At 36.8% G+C, this 17,620-nt stretch overlaps 2 protein-coding genes across 4 annotated transcripts in view; one reads left to right on the top strand and one right to left on the bottom strand.

Annotated features, from left to right (window-relative positions):
- Positions 1-294: 294 nt before the first annotated feature.
- On the top strand, positions 295-4,864 carry tbc1d7 (TBC1 domain family, member 7). Of its 2 annotated transcripts, none has more exons than XM_068724956.1 (8): positions 295-366; positions 1,350-1,463; positions 1,631-1,711; positions 1,884-2,074; positions 2,867-3,004; positions 3,377-3,522; positions 3,874-4,003; positions 4,087-4,864. In XM_068724956.1, the coding sequence occupies exons 2-8, from the start codon at positions 1,352-1,354 to the stop codon at positions 4,171-4,173; spliced, it is 885 nt and encodes a 294-aa protein (XP_068581057.1). In that variant the 5' UTR covers positions 295-366; positions 1,350-1,351; the 3' UTR covers positions 4,174-4,864. The 2 variants fall into 2 exon arrangements, with proteins under 2 accessions (XP_068581057.1, XP_068581056.1); XM_068724955.1 differs by having other exon boundaries at positions 339-575.
- The window catches only part of phactr1 (phosphatase and actin regulator 1), a 39,132-nt gene continuing 25,932 nt past the window's right edge, over positions 4,421-17,620 (bottom strand). For both annotated transcript variants that reach the window (XM_068724952.1, XM_068724954.1), the window contains exon 13: positions 4,421-5,711. In XM_068724952.1, the coding sequence (XP_068581053.1) occupies positions 5,696-5,711 (16 nt within the window). In that variant the 3' untranslated portion in view covers positions 4,421-5,695. The remainder of the gene's footprint in view (positions 5,712-17,620) is intronic.

Raw genomic sequence — 17,620 nt, 5'->3', positions numbered from 1 at the left:
ATGATATATATCATCAGAAATATGCGGAACAAAGTATGCTTTTAATACAAAATCTCAGAGGAACAGATATTCTACAAATAACTCACGAAATGAGTGTTATACATTACTATATCAGCATATTAGACAAATATGAATAAATAATATGATTGTATTTTTATATTGTAGTACCGTTCTGATCCACCCTCCACACCAGTTGGTGGCGGTGGAGTACTAAGTCGTCGTTTGCCAACCGTCAAGATAAGAGACAACAGGAGAGTTAAAAGCATAGGCGGCCTAACGTTGCTACTTCACCATACTGCGCATGTGCGATACCCCCCCCCCCAGAGGTCCTGAACGCTACCCGGAAGTGTTTCGATAACAACAACGGTAACGAACGGAAACGTAAATGTTTGTGGTTTTTCTCCGCAGTGCAACGACAACGTCCACCCTACATGTCAATTAATCGAGTGGTCGTGTTGTTAACGCTGCCGCTACAAACGCGTCGTACGTGTTGGGCTCTGTAGCTAGCGTTATGAAGTTAGCTAGCTAGCTTACGGCAAATGCAATTCAGTTGGCGTGAAACACACCTGTGCAAGGTAGGAGTGCTAATTCAATTAAAAAAAACATTTAACTACAAGCTTTAAAATGCATTAAAACGAAATGGTGCACTGCGCCTCACACGTATATTTTGCTTGACGAAGAATGTGCCTCGAACATGCTATTCTACACAAAGTAACGATAGCTGGCTGCAAAGTCGTTACTGTAACGTTAATGCAATGTGAGGTATGACGTTAAATAGAACCTTCATCTTCTCTTAACAGTGTTGGAGGAAGTTATCAGATCCCCTTAGACAGTATCAGTTCAGCGGAGCTACATGCTTGTTTTAAAGGACTGCAACTAATTATGTTTGTTATGGATTCATCTGCTTATTGTTTACTTGATTAATAAGTAGATTGTTTGATATCTAAAACTTCTGAACATGGTGAGAAATGACCCAAAGTGCCTCCTTCACAGTGCTGGGTTTTGTCGATCAATGGTCCAGAATTCAAGATAATAATTGAAAGAAAAAGCAGAAAAAACGTCACATTTATGAAACTGGAACTATGAAATGTTTTTGCTTTGTATGCAAAATGTCTTATTTTGTAAAGTAACTAGTTACTAAAGCTGACGTATACATGCAATGCTGTCAAAAACACAATAGTTCCCTCTGAAATGTAGTGGAAAGAGTTATTAGTTGTATTCTACCAGTGACTCTTAATATGAATACAATTTAAGAATCAGATTGAATGTGTTGTGGTCTTGTTTTAGGATGGTTTTGTTTTTGCCTCTGTATGCCACAGCTAATGTCATGTTTAACGGTTTTTGACCAGGTATGGCTGACGACCCTCAAAGAAACTTCCGCTCTGCATATTATGAGAAGGTGGGCTTTAGAGGAGTGGAGGAGAAGAAATCTCTGGAGATACTGCTCAAGGATAATCCTCTGGGTGGGTAACGATTCCTGCGTACCAGCATATCTGAACACAGCTCACACACTGAATGACAATGCTTTAGTGGGGCTGTAGTTCACCACGGATTGTTATCCCCACAACTGCTTCAAGATCATCTCTTTCTCGTTCTGGTCCTGGTACCAATGTTTTCACCGTTCTGACAGATCTAGAAAAGCTGAGCACCTTCAGTCACAGGTTCCCCCTCCCCTCGATGTACAGGATCCATGTGTGGAAGGTGTTGTTGGGTAAGACACACGCACATGTCACACACACACACACACACACACACACACACACACACACACAGATGTCACACATATTACTGTACTGCCTTGCATTTCCAAAAGTGCATGTAAAAAGACTGAAACGTGATCTGTGCATAACGTGATGTTGCCAAACTCTCTCCTGTTCCTGCAGGAATCCTACCTCCCCACACTGACTCTCACACTATGGTGGGAGGCTACAGGAAAGAGCAGTACCAGGACATCCTGGAGGCTCTGGAGGTGATGAGATACGTCAACTCTTCCACTCCCTGCACACACGTCTACCTGCGCATGTTCCAGCTGGAGAGCCAGGTGCTCCCGCGGTGCTCTGAGATCTCCGCCCCGGTAAGAGAGTCGTGTTTGAGAGTGAACCTAGGTCTGGAGGAATGTGTGTTAATGTGTGACGTGTGGCTGCATTTATTGAAATCTGCATCTGTTTCCTGGTTTCAATCTCTTTAAGTGCATGTGAGGGTCACATAATAACAGTGTAAGTTAATAGTTCTGGTACCATCAGATGACTAAAAGTCTCATTACAATGCCAAACCACAAGCACCAGACTTTTCATTAATAACCCACGAAGCAGTGCTATAATTAAACAGGGAAGGTGTCCAGATCACCCCGACTATGTCTGCCTTCTGTGCAGCAGCTGAGTTTTGTCTTTGAAACTATCTATTAGCCTAAAAAGAACCGTACAGCACACCGTAGTGGAGTCGTACAGGACTCTTCAGTGTGCAGACAGGAGGAGCCTGTGATCGAACTGCCAACCTTGTGATTTAAGGACGACATGCTCCTCTACCCTCTTGAGCCACAGCCTCCCCAAAAAGAGCCTCACAATTACTCAAATGTACAGCGTTAGACGCTTAACTGTCCTGAAAATGATTCTCCATCCACTCCTTTCTTTTTTTAATAGTGTGATGTCTGAATGTAATTGTTTGTTTTTCTAAATAATATAAATCTCATAAACTTTGATGGCAAAAGTCAAAGTCGTCTCATGGTTTTGAATGAGTGGTTGTTGTGACGGGTATGTTCTGGGAATGTTCACCTTCTTCAGGTCTAAAATAGTTGGCTGTCCCTTTGCTTCCTTTATTCTTTAATGTTGTAATGCCTGATATTAATATGTTTTTGTTTTTTTTGCAGGATGAAGAGAACGAGGACTTCCTCTCCATCAGTCGAGCCATGGAGGAGATCGTGGACGATCCCATCGACTGCTACTGGCTGATCAAGTGTTTCGTCAATCAGTTCCACACAAAGTTTGGGGACTCGATACCCCACCTGGTAAGTGCTGCACAGTTATTGACGTAGTTTGATGACAAGTTCTCAGCTGACTGGAATGTCTTCTTAAGTTTCAGCTGCATCTTTTGGCCTTCATCAGTGGATGATAGAGATGTTCTGATACCAAACTAAATATATATGCTATTATTATAGTCCAGTCCAGTTCAAACAAAGCTCTCATAATTTCCAGTATGTGGACCTCATGCAAATTTTTCATCTTACTCCAAAGCAAATTCACTACCAAAGAAAATCTGACTTCGTCATGGATCGTAAAAAAAAAATGTCGGCAACATTTGGATCACATTATTTCTTTTATGTACGTCGGCGTGACTAAAGACTTGTTGTCTCCTGTTCCGTCTTTTCGTCTCGGTGCAGCCGAAGAGCCTGGAGCATTACCTGAGTCAGGAGGAACCTCGACTGCTGAAGCATCTGAAGAGCACCGGAGCGCTGGCTCAGCTGCCTCACAGCCTCTGGTTCAGACGCTGCTTCGCCGGATGCCTTCCCGAATCCAGCCTGCAGAGGTCAGTGTGCTGACCCCGGCACAAACCTGGCCTCTAGAGCGGCACACTAAGCCCCACGCACAGCAAGGATTCCTTCAGTCTGAGTTTATCCTCAGCAGACCGAGTCTGAACCAAACACGCTAATCAAATTCACTTTATTCAACCGTTGAGGACAAGTTGGTCGGAAAGCAACATTATGTAACGTCATCCAACCTCACACACGTTGCTTGGCTTTAAAGCTGCAGATTGAGTGAGAGACGGCAGACAGACTTTGTTTTCATATCTCTGAATACAGCGGTACATATTTTTTTACATCTTGATCTTAAATTCTTCAAATGAACTAATGCCTTTTGATTGTTTTTTTGTTTCTAGGGTGTGGGACAAGGTGATCAGTGGGTCCTGTAAAATCCTGGTGTTTGTGGCCCTGGAGATTCTGCTCAGCTACAAGATCATGTTGCTGGGAATCCCCCGGCCTGAAGGCGTGGTCCGGTTTCTGTGCAATGTGAGCAACCGTCAGCACATCGTCACGTCGCTGCAGAAATATATTGTTCCTTGTAAAACCTCACCGTGACGTTTCCCTTCCAGATACCGCAGGAAAACACGGACGCGATTGTGACTAAAGCCATCGACCTGTGGCACAAATACTGCGGCGCTCCAATGCACGCCGTGTAGTCGACACGGAGCAACGGAAGCGCGGGCCCAGAGGTGAGACGCTCTCCCAGGATGCATCGGGAGCGACTCTTGACATTGACGGATGAGTCTCTGCGGGACTGAACGGAAAAGCCGACGTGGGCGACTCTTAAGAAGTCAGAGGACTTTTGCAGACGACGCTCGGCTTTCCCCCCAAAGGACGTGACGAACTCTACGTGGAAAACAAACCCGCTGCTATGCAGAGTGTTTGGACAAAGACGAGGAAGCATGAACTTATTGTTTTTTTAATAAGTTTCTTTAAGAAACGTCATACATCATAGAAGACTCACAATAAATTAATACCCACATGCAGTTTTTCTGCTTTACAAAAAAACATTTGAAAAGTCTCCCTTACTTTGTTTGCTATGTACAAGTCGTATAATTCTGAGTACATTTCCTTCAAAACATCTTTAAACGTACAAGAGACAGTAATGATACCGACGCTTGCACACACACACACACACACACACACACACACACACACACACACACACACACACACACACACACACACACACACACACACACACCAGATCAACCAGGTCTTTCAATAGTGTGGTCAAAACTGCGGTTTATGAACCCAATAAGGACTGTAAACAATAATAATTAAAAAGTAAAGTGGCAAATTTCATATTTTGTACCACCAGAGATTAATCTCGGACAACAAAAAGTGTATTTCTGCTGACGGCTCGGTAACTTTTTGCTGCGTCTCCAGATAATTTGGCAACTTTTAAATCCCTGTAAACAATACTGTAAACAATACTGTAGGCACAGTGACACAGTGGGTCACTCTGAGATGCATTCAGGATCCACCTCCACAGCAGGTCAAGTTAAAATGGAGATCTGAAGTCTGAAAAGTGTTTTGAGCTCCTGAATGCAGCCCAGGTACAGATGTGCAAATGAAAAAAAGAATCTGGAATTATTGCTCAGTTGATTAATGTGTAGGAGGAGGAGAGCTAAATTCTCACTGTTACTGACTTGCAGAGAGCATTTTTGGGACTTTAGATCATTTTGGCTTAAGATTCAGCTGCCATTTTGATTCCTCTGGCAAATTAAGACGTCGTCTGTGGAATGAAACTGTGCCAACGCAAGAAACCCCCGAAGGAAAGATAAAGGTTGAGAGAGGACCGAAAGAACATTTTGAAAGGCAAGAAAACAACCTTTGGCTCCCGTCCTCCAAATTGGCACAGATCGTGTTCGACTAAAGCGGCGTTCAAAAACAAAGTGCTGCAAAGTAAACAAATGGCCGCCTCTTCAACTTAGACAAGAAGAGTGTTTGAATATTAAGAAGTCTGTAAAATCTCCGCTGAGGGGAGACGCCACTTCAGAGTTGAATCCGTTGGTTAAAAGTGTTCGCTCGTGTTTCCCGTAAAGGCCGCGGCACACAGGTTGTGTTCAGGTCCACTCCGTCGGCGCTGGAGAGCGTAGCGGCGTGAGGGCAGCGGTCGGCCCACTGGAGGCTCGTCGTGGGAGGATAACAGCACGGCCGATTGTCTGATCCGCCTCACGGCCGATGAAACCTGCAGGGAGAAAGTGAGTGACTTCATTGAAATGCTGTTCGGTGAACGAGAATGACGAAGTCTCTGTAGGTCTGTCCGTCCTTTATCAACTCAGTCATTTTTGTCTCTTTATAGCAATTATAAAGAGCTATATTACAGCATACTACTTTATTCAACATGCTATACTATGACTGTTTTCGACATAATATACAATGACCGTTTTTCACGTTTTTTGACAGGCTATACTTTGACTGTTTTCGACATGCTATACTATGACCGTTTTTCACTTTTATCAACAGGCTATAATATGACTGCTTTCGACAGGCTATACTTTGACTGTTTTCAACATAATATACGATGACTGTTTTTTGACTTTTTTCGACACACTATACTATGACCGTTTTTCACTTTTTTCGACATGCTATACTATGACCGTTTTTCACGTTTTTTGACATGCTATACTATGACTGTTTTCGACATAATATACTATGACCGTTTTTCACTTTTTTCGACAGGCTATAATATGACTGTTTTCGACATAATATACTATGACCGTTTTTCACGTTTTTTGACAGGCTATAATATGACTGTTTTCGACAGGCTATACTATCACTGTTTTCGACATAATATACTGTGATAATATATACTGTGATAATATACTGCACAGTATAATAATAATATACTGTGCTATACTATGACTGTTTTTTTTCACTTTTTTCGACATAATATACTATGACTGTTTTTTTTCACTTTTTTCGACATAATATACTATGACCGTTTTTCACTTTTTTCGACAGGCTATAATATGACTGTTTTCGACATAATATACAATGACTGTTTTTGACTTTTTTCGGCATGCTATACTATGACTGTTTTCGACAGGCTATACTATGACTGTTTTCGACATAATATACTATGACTGTTTTTTTACTTTTTTCGACATGCTATACTATGACCGTTTTTCACTTTTTTCGACATGCTATACTATGACTGTTTTCGACATAATATACTATGACCGTTTTTCTCGTTTTTTGACATGCTATACTATGACTGTTTATCACGTTTTTTGACATGCTATACTATGACTGTTTTTTCCATTTTTCGACATGCTATACTATGACTGTTTTCGACATAATATACAATGACCGTTTTTCACTTTTTTCGACATGCTATACTATGACCGTTTTTCACGTTTTTTGACAGGCTATACTTTGACTGTTTTCGACATGCTATACTATGACCGTTTTTCACTTTTTTCGACATGCTATACTATGACCGTTTTTCACTTTTTTCAACAGGCTATACTATGACTGCTGTCGACAGGCTATACTATGACTGTTTTTTCCATTTTTCGAAATGCTATAGTATGACTGCTTTCAACATAATATACGATGACTGTTTTTTGACTTTTTTCGACAGGCTATAATATGACTGTTTTCGACAGGCTATACTATACTATCACTGTTTTCGACATAATATACTATGACCGTTTTTTCCATTTTTCGACACACTATACTATGACCGTTTTTCACTTTTCTCGACAGGCTATATTATGACTGCTGTCGACAGGCTATACTATGACTGTTTTTGACATAATATACTATGACTGTTTTTTTACTTTTTTCGACATGCTATACTATGACTGTTTTTCACTTTTTTCGACAGGCTATATTATGACTGCTGTCGACATGCTATACTATGACCTTTTTTCGACATGCTATACTATGACTGTTTTCAACATAATATACGATGACTGTTTTTTCCATTTTTCGACATGCTATAGTATGACTGTTTTTTCACTTTTTTCGACATGCTATACTATCACTGTTTTTTGACTTTTTTCGACACACTATACTATGACCGTTTTTTCCATTTTTCGACAGGCTATATTATGACTGCTGTCGACATGCTATACTATGACTGTTTTTCACGTTTTTTGACAGGCTATACTCTGACTGTTTTTCACGTTTTTTGACATGCTATACTATGACTGTTTTTTTCACTTTTTTCGACATGCTACACTATGACCGTTTTTCACTTTTTTCGACAGGCTATAATATGACTGTTTTCGACATAATATACAATGACCGTTTTTCACTTTTTTCGACATGCTATACTATGACCGTTTTTCACTTTTTTCGACATGCTATACTATGACTGTTTTCGACATAATATACAATGACCGTTTTTCACGTTTTTTGACAGGCTATACTTTGACTGCTTTCGACAGGCTATACTTTGACTGTTTTCAACATAATATACGATGACTGTTTTTTGACTTTTTTCGACACACTATACTATGACCGTTTTTCACGTTTTTTGACATGCTACACTATGACCGTTTTTCACTTTTTTCGACATGCTATACTATGACCGTTTTTCACTTTTCTCGACAGGCTATATTATGACTGCTGTCGACAGGCTATACTATGACTGTTTTTGACATAATATACTATGACTGTTTTTTTACTTTTTTCGACATGCTATACTATGACCGTTTTTCACTTTTTTCGACAGGCTATATTATGACTGCTGTCGACAGGCTATACTATGACTGTTTTTGACATAATATACTCTGACTGTTTTTTTTACTTTTTTCGACTATGACCGTTTTTCTCGTTTTTTGACATGCTATACTATGACTGTTTTTCACGTTTTTTGACATGCTATACTATGACTGTTTTTCACGTTTTTTGACATGCTATACTATGACTGTTTTTTCCATTTTTCGACATGCTATACTATGACTGTTTTCGACATAATATACAATGACCGTTTTTCACTTTTTTCGACATGCTATACTATGACCGTTTTTCACGTTTTTTGACAGGCTATACTTTGACTGTTTTCGACATGCTATACTATGACCGTTTTTCACTTTTTTCAACAGGCTATACTATGACTGCTGTCGACAGGCTATACTATGACTGTTTTTTCCATTTTTCGAAATGCTATAGTATGACTGCTTTCAACATAATATACGATGACTGTTTTTTTACTTTTTTCGACAGGCTATAATATGACTGTTTTCGACAGGCTATACTATACTATCACTGTTTTCGACATAATATACTATGACCGTTTTTTCCATTTTTCGACACACTATACTATGACCGTTTTTCACTTTTCTCGACAGGCTATATTATGACTGCTGTCGACAGGCTATACTATGACTGTTTTTGACATAATATACTATGACTGTTTTTTTACTTTTTTCGACATGCTATACTATGACCTTTTTTCGACATGCTATACTATGACTGTTTTCAACATAATATACGATGACTGTTTTTTCCATTTTTCGACATGCTATACTATCACTGTTTTTTGACTTTTTTCGACACACTATACTATGACCGTTTTTCACTTTTTTCGACAGGCTATATTATGACTGCTGTCGACAGGCTATACTATGACTGTTTTTGACATAATATACTCTGACTGTTTTTTTTACTTTTTTCGACATGCTATACTATGACCGTTTTTCTCGTTTTTTGACATGCTATACTCTGACTGTTTTTCACGTTTTTTGACATGCTATACTATGACTGTTTTTCACGTTTTTTGACATGCTATACTCAGACTGTTTTTCACGTTTTTTGACATGCTATACTATGACTGTTTTTCACGTTTTTTGACATGCTATACTATGACTGTTTTTTCCATTTTTCGACATGCTATACTATGACTGTTTTCGACATAATATACAATGACCGTTTTTCACTTTTTTCGACATGCTATACTATGACCGTTTTTCACGTTTTTTGACAGGCTATACTTTGACTGTTTTCGACATGCTATACTATGACCGTTTTTCACTTTTTTCGACAGGCTATACTATGACCGTTTTTCACTTTTTTCGACAGGCTATACTATGACTGCTGTCGACAGGCTATACTATGACTGTTTTTGACATAATATACTCTGACTGTTTTTTTTACTTTTTTCGACATGCTATACTATGACCGTTTTTCTCGTTTTTTGACATGCTATACTCTGACTGTTTTTCACGTTTTTTGACATGCTATACTATGACTGTTTTTCACGTTTTTTGACATGCTATACTCTGACTGTTTTTCACGTTTTTTGACATGCTATACTATGACTGTTTTTCACGTTTTTCGACATGCTATACTATGACTGTTTTCAACATAATATACGATGACTGTTTTTTGACTTTTTTCGACACACTATACTATGACCGTTTTTCACTTTTCTCGACAGGCTATATTATGACTGCTGTCGACAGGCTATACTATGACTGTTTTTGACATAATATACTATGACTGTTTTTTTACTTTTTTCGACATGCTATACTATGACCGTTTTTCACTTTTTTCGACAGGCTATATTATGACTGCTGTCGACATGCTATACTATGACCTTTTTTCGACATGCTATACTATGACTGTTTTCAACATAATATACGATGACTGTTTTTCACTTTTTTCGACATGCTATACTATGACAGTTTTTTTTCCATTTTTCGACACACTATACTATGACCGTTTTTTACTTTTCTCGACATGCTATACTATGACTGTTTTCAACATAATATACGATGACTGTTTTTTGACTTTTTTCGACATGCTATACTATGACTGTTTTTTCCATTTTTCGACATGCTATAGTATGACTGTTTTCAACATAATATACGATGACTGTTTTTTGACTTTTTTCGACACACTATACTATGACCGTTTTTCACTTTTCTCGACAGGCTATACTATGACTGCTGTCGACAGGCTATACTATGACTGTTTTTGACATAATATACTCTGACTGTTTTTTTGACTTTTTTCGACACACTATAATATGACCGTTTTTCACTTTTTTCGACATACTATACTATGACTTTTTCAGTACTTTATTCGACATAGTACACTTTCATTTTTATTTTGACATACCATACTATGATTTTCCAACATACTATAGTATGGCCATGACTTTTTATGACATACCATACTATGGCTTTTTTATGACAAATGGACTATGATAGCGACAATTTGTCCTACAGCGAGCGGGTCAGAGCCGTGACATGTTGGTGCCTGGATAACATTCTCCATCTCAACATAAAACAAACTAAGGACTACAGGGAGCAACAGGGACTAGGACACACAGGACGACGGTGGAGCACATTGGGAACTTCAGGTTCCTTGGTGTTCACACGAGAGAGAACCTGACCTGGACCCACCACAAAGAAACCATAACAAGACGGCGTCTCTTCTTCCTCCGCAGGTGGAGGAGGTTCAAAATGGACTCCAGGATACTGGGCAACTCCTACAGGTGAACCATCAAGAGTATGCTGTCCAGGTGCCTCACCACCTGGTGTGGCAGCTGCATTGATCTCATGCGTAAGGGTTTAAGAAGGATGGTGAAAACTGCTCTGTGTGTTTCTCACTGTGGATATACATTTACCAAATTCATGTTTATATTCACTTCATTTATTGGCAATATTGCCGATGACAAATATGTATTAATTATATTTTAGTCCAACATTTTCAGTTGCACTATTTATGTCTAAGATTTTCGTTTTGCTTTCAGTGATTTTCCTTTTTTTTAAATAAATATTTAATACACAGTGTTACGAGGACCTTCAGATCCTCATTGCCAATGACTGCTTCACTGTAATTGTTGTTCAAATAATAAAGAACTATGATATAAACTGTGCTATTTCTTCATGACATATTATTCTACAACGTCATGAGATATTTTCTGTGACATTGTCGAGTCTTTCCGACATACTATACAATGACTGTTTTTATGACTTTATTAAACATGCTATACTATGACCGTTTTTCACTTTCTTCGACATGCAATACTATAAAAGTTTTTAAATTTTTCGACAGGCTATACTATGACTGTTTTTTCCATTTTTCGACATGCTATACTATGACTGTTTTTCACTTTTTTCGACATGCTATACTATGACTGTTTTTCACTTTTTTCGACATGCTATACTATGACTGTTTTCGACACGCTATACTATGACTGTTTTTTGACTTTTTTCGACATGCTATATACTATGACTGCTTTTCACTTTTTTCGACAGGATATACTATGACTGTTTTCGACAGGCTATACTATGACTGCTTTCGACATAATATACGATGACTGTTTTTTGACTTTTTTCGACACACGATACTATGACCGTTTTTCACGTTTTTTGACAGGCTATACTATGATTGTTTTCGACAGGCTATACTATGACTGCTTTCGACATGCTATACTATGACTGTTTTTTCCATTTTTCGACATGCTATACTATGACCGTTTTTCACTTTTTTCGACATGCTATACTATGACCGTTTTTCACTTTTTTCGACAGGCTATAATATGACTGCTTTTGACATGCTATACTATGACTGTTTTTTCCATTTTTGACATGCTATACTATGACTGTTTTTTCCATTTTTTGACATGCTATACTATGACTGTTTTTTCCATTTTTCGACATGCTATACTATGACTGTTTTCGACATAATATACTATGACTGTTTTTCACTTTTTTCGACAGGCTATACTATGACTGCTGTCGACAGGCTATACTATGACTGTTTTTGACATAATATACTATGACTGTTTTTTCCATTTTTCGACATGCTATACTATGACTGTTTTCGACATAATATACTATGACTGTTTTTCACTTTTTTCGACAGGCTATACTATGACTGTTTTCGACATAATATAATATGAATGTTTTCGACATAATATACTGTGACTGTTTTTATACTTTTTTTGACAGGCTATACTATGACTGTTTTTTGACTTTTTTCGACATGCTATACTATGACCGTTTTTCACTTTTTTCGACAGGCTACAATGACCGTTTTTCACTTTTTTCGACAGGCTATACTATGACTGCTTTCGACATAATATACTGTGACTGTTTTTTGACTTTTTTCGACATGCCATACTACGACCGTTTTTCAGTTTTTTCGACATAATATACTGTGACTGTTTTTATACTTTTTTTGACATGCTATACTATGACTGTTTTTCACTTTTTTCGACAGGCTATACTATGACTGCTTTCGACAGGCTATACTATGACTGTTTCTTCACTGTTTTCGACATGCTATACTATGACTGTTTCTTCACTGTTTTCGACATGCTATATTATGACAGTTTTTCTCGCTTTTTGATATGCTATACTATGACTGTTTTTCACGTTTTTTGACATGTTATATATACTATGACTGTTTTTTCCATTTTTCGACATGCTATACTATGACTGTTTTCGACAACATATACAATGACCGTTTTTCACTTTTTTCGACATGCTATAATATGACCGTTTTTCACTTTTTTCGACAGGCTATACTATGACTGTTTTCGACAGGCTATACTATGACTGTTTTTGACATAATATACTATGACTGTTTTTTCACTGTTTTCGACATGCTATACTATGACTGTTTTTTCCATTTTTTGACATGCTATACTATGACTGTTTTTCACTTTTTTCGACATGCTATACTATCACTGTTTTTTCCATTTTTCGACATGCTATACTATGACTGTTTTCGACATAATATACGATGACCGTTTTTCACTTTTTTCGACAGGCTATACTATGACTGCTTTCGACATAATATACTGTGACTGTTTTTTGACTTTTTTCGACATGCCATACTACGACCGTTTTTCAGTTTTTTCGACATAATATACTGTGACTGTTTTTATACTTTTTTTGACATGCTATACTATGACTGTTTTTCACTTTTTTCGACAGGCTATACTATGACTGCTTTCGACAGGCTAAACTATGACTGTTTTTTTACTTTTTTCGACGGGCTATATTATGACTGTTTTTCACTTTTTTCGACAGGCTATACTATGACTGCTTTCGACAGGCTATACTATGACTGTTTTTCTCGCTTTTTGATATGCTATACTATGACTGTTTTTCACGTTTTTTGACATGTTATATATACTATGACTGTTTTTTCCATTTTTCGACATGCTATACTATGACTGTTTTCGACAACATATACAATGACCGTTTTTCACTTTTTTCGACATGCTATAATATGACCGTTTTTCACTTTTTCCGACAGGCTATACTATGACTGTTTTCGACAGGCTATACTATGACTGTTTTCGACATGCTATACTATGACTGTTTTTTCCATTTTTTGACATGCTATACTATGACTTTTTCACTTTTTTCGACATGCTATACTATCACTGTTTTTTCCATTTTTCGACATGCTATACTATGACTGTTTTCGACATAATATACGATGACTGTTTTTTGACTTTTGTCGACATGCTATATGACTGTTTTTTGACTTTTTTCGACATGCTATACTATGACTGTTTTTTTGACTTTTTTCGACATGCTATACTATGACCGTTTTTCACTTTTTTCGACAGGCTACTATGACCGTTTTTCCCTTTTTTTGACGTGCTATACTATGACTGTTTTCGACATAATATACTATTACTGTTTTTTAACTTTTTTCGACAGGCTATAATATGACGGCTTTCGAAATGCTATACTATGACTGTTTTTTCCATTTTTCAACATGCTATACTACGAATGTTTTTTCAATTTTTCGACATGCTATACTACGACTGTTTTTTCACTGTTTTCGACATGCTATACTATGACCGTTTTTCACGTTTTTTGACATGCTATACTATGACTGTTTTTCACGTTTTTCGACATAATATACTATGACTGTTTTTTTACTTTTTTCGACATGCTATACTATGACAATTTTTTCGACATGCCATACTATGACTGTTTTTCACTTTTTTCGACAGGCTATACTATGACTGCTTTCGACAGGCTATACTATGACTGTTTTTTGACTTTTTTCGACATGCTATTCTATGACTGTTTTTCACTTTTTTCGACATGCTATACTATGACTGTTTTTTCCATTTTTCGACATGCTATATATACTATGACTGTTTTTGACATAATATACTATGACCGTTTTTCACTTTTTTCGACATGCTATACTATGACCGTTTTTCACTTTTTTCGACAGGCTATACTATGACTGCTTTCGACAGGCTATACTATGACTGTTTTTTTACTTTTTTCGACAGGCTATACTATGACTGTTTTTCACTTTTTTCGACAGGCTATACTATGACTGCTTTCGACAGGCTATACTATGACTGTTTTTTTACTTTTTTCGACATGCTATTCTATGACTGTTTTTCACTTTTTTCGACATGCTATACTATGACTGCTTTCGACAGGCTATACTATGACTGTTTTTTTACTTTTTTCGACAGGCTATACTATGACTGTTTTTCACTTTTTTCGACAGGCTATACTATGACTGCTTTCGACAGGCTATACTATGACTGTTTTTTTACTTTTTTCGACAGGCTATACTATGACTGTTTTTCACTTTTTTCGACAGGCTATACTATGACTGTTTTCGACATAATATACTGTGACTGTTTTTTTACTTTTTTCGACATGCTATATACTATGACCGTTTTTCACTTTTTTCGACATGCTATACTATGACCGTTTTTCACTTTTTTCGACAGGCTATAATATGACGGCTTTCGAAATGCTATACTATGACTGTTTTTTCCATTTTTCAACATGCTATACTACGACTGTTTTTTCAATTTTTCGACATGCTATACTACGACTGTTTTTTCACTGTTTTCGACATGCTATACTATGACCGTTTTTCACGTTTTTTGACATGCTATACTATGACTGTTTTTCACGTTTTTTGACATGCTATACTATGACTGTTTTTCACGTTTTTCGACATAATATACTATGACTTTTTTTACTTTTTTCGACATGCTATACTATGACTGTTTTTTCTATTTTTCAACATGCTATACTATGACCGTTTTTCACTTTTTTCGACATGCTATACTATGACCGTTTTTCACTTTTTTCGACAGGCTATACTATGACTGCTTTCGACAGGCTATACTATGACTGTTTTTTTACTTTTTTCGACAGGCTATACTATGACTGTTTTTCACTTTTTTCGACATGCTATACTATGACCGTTTTTCACTTTTTTCGACAGGCTATACTATGACTGCTTTCGACAGGCTATACTATGACTGTTTTTTTACTTTTTTCGACATGCTATACTATGACTGTTTTTTTACTTTTTTCGACATGCTATACTATGACCGTTTTTCACTTTTTTCGACATGCTATACTATGACTGTTTTTTCCATTTTTCGACATGCTATATATACTATGACTGTTTTTGACATAATATACTATGACTGTTTTTTCCATTTTTCGACATGCTATACTATGACTGTTTTCGACATAATATACTATGACTGTTTTTTTACTTTTTTCGACATGCTATACTATGACCGTTTTTCACTTTTTTCGACATGCTATACTATGACCGTTTTTCACTTTTTTCGACAGGCTATACTATGACTGCTGTCGACAGGCTATACTATGACTGTTTTCGACATAATATACTATGACTGTTTTTTTACTTTTTTCGACATGCTATACTATGACCGTTTTTCACTTTTATTGACAGGCTAACTATGACTGCTTTTTTTCTTTTTTCAACATGCTATGCTATGACCGTTTTTCACTTTTTCGACATGCTATACTATGACTGTTTTCGACATAATATAATATGAATGTTTTCGACATAATATACTATGACTGTTTTTTGACATGCTATACTATGACCGTTTTTCACTTTTTTCGACAGGCTATACTATGACTGCTTTCGACAGGCTATACTATGACTGCTTTCGACATAATATACTGTGACTGTTTTTCAGTTTTTTCGACATGCTATACTATGACTGTTTTTTCCATTTTTCGACATGCTATACTACGACTGTTTTCGACATAATATACTGTGACTGTTTTTTTACTTTTTTCGACATGCTATATACTATGACCGTTTTTCACTTTTTTCGACAGGCTATAATATGACGGCTTTCGAAATGCTATACTATGACTGTTTTTTCCATTTTTCAACATGCTATACTACGACTGTTTTTTCAATTTTTCGACATGCTATACTACGACTGTTTTTCACGTTTTTTGACATGCTATACTATGACTGTTTTTCACGTTTTTCGACATAATATACTATGACTTTTTTTCCTTTTTTCGACATGCTATACTATGACAATTTTTTCGACATGCCATACTATGACTGTTTTTTCTATTTTTCGACATGCTATACTATGACCGTTTTTCACTTTTTTCGACATGCTATACTATGACCGTTTTTCACTTTTTTCGACAGGCTATACTATGACTGCTTTCGACAGGCTATACTATGACTGTTTTTTTACTTTTTTCGACAGGCTATACTATGACCGTTTTTCACTTTTTTCGACAGGCTATACTATGACTGTTTTTTCCATTTTTCGACATGCTATATATACTATGACTGTTTTTGACATAATATACTATGACTGTTTTTTCCATTTTTCGACATGCTATACTATGACTGTTTTCGACATAATATACTATGACTGTTTTTTTACTTTTTTCGACATGCTATACTATGACCGTTTTTCACTTTTATTGACAGGCTAACTATGACTGTTTTTTTACTTTTTTCAACATGCTATGCTATGACCGTTTTTCACTTTTTCGACATGCTATACTATGACTGTTTTTCACGTTTTTTGACATGCTATACTATGACTGTTTTTTCCATTTTTCGACATGCTATACTATGACTGTTTTCGACATAATATAATATGAATGTTTTCGACATAATATACTATGACTGTTTTTTGACATGCTATACTATGACCGTTTTTCACTTTTTTCGACAGGCTATACTATGACTGCTTTCGACAGGCTATACTATGACTGCTTTCGACATAATATACTGTGACTGTTTTTTGACTTTTTTCGACATGCTATACTATGACTGTTTTTCAGTTTTTTCGACATGCTATACTATGACTGTTTTTCAGTTTTT

Source organism: Cebidichthys violaceus, unplaced genomic scaffold (assembly GCF_023349555.1).
Source record: "Cebidichthys violaceus isolate CVI_PGR_0920_01 unplaced genomic scaffold, fCebVio1.0.p SCAF_33, whole genome shotgun sequence".
NCBI classification, from domain to species: Eukaryota; Metazoa; Chordata; class Actinopteri; order Perciformes; family Stichaeidae; genus Cebidichthys; species Cebidichthys violaceus.
Note: the sequence above shows the minus strand (reverse complement) of the source record. Positions and strands in the feature narration are given on the sequence as shown.

Excerpts from the sequence above, each read along its gene's own strand:
- tbc1d7 (XM_068724956.1), top strand. The coding sequence starts at position 1,352 with ATGGCTGACGACCCTCAAAGAAACTTCCGCTCTGCATATTATGAGAAG. Across the intron at positions 3,005-3,376 it reads GGGACTCGATACCCCACCTG|CCGAAGAGCCTGGAGCATTA; the intron begins GTAAGTGCTGCA and ends GTCTCGGTGCAG. Across the intron at positions 4,004-4,086 it reads TGGTCCGGTTTCTGTGCAAT|ATACCGCAGGAAAACACGGA; the intron begins GTGAGCAACCGT and ends TTTCCCTTCCAG.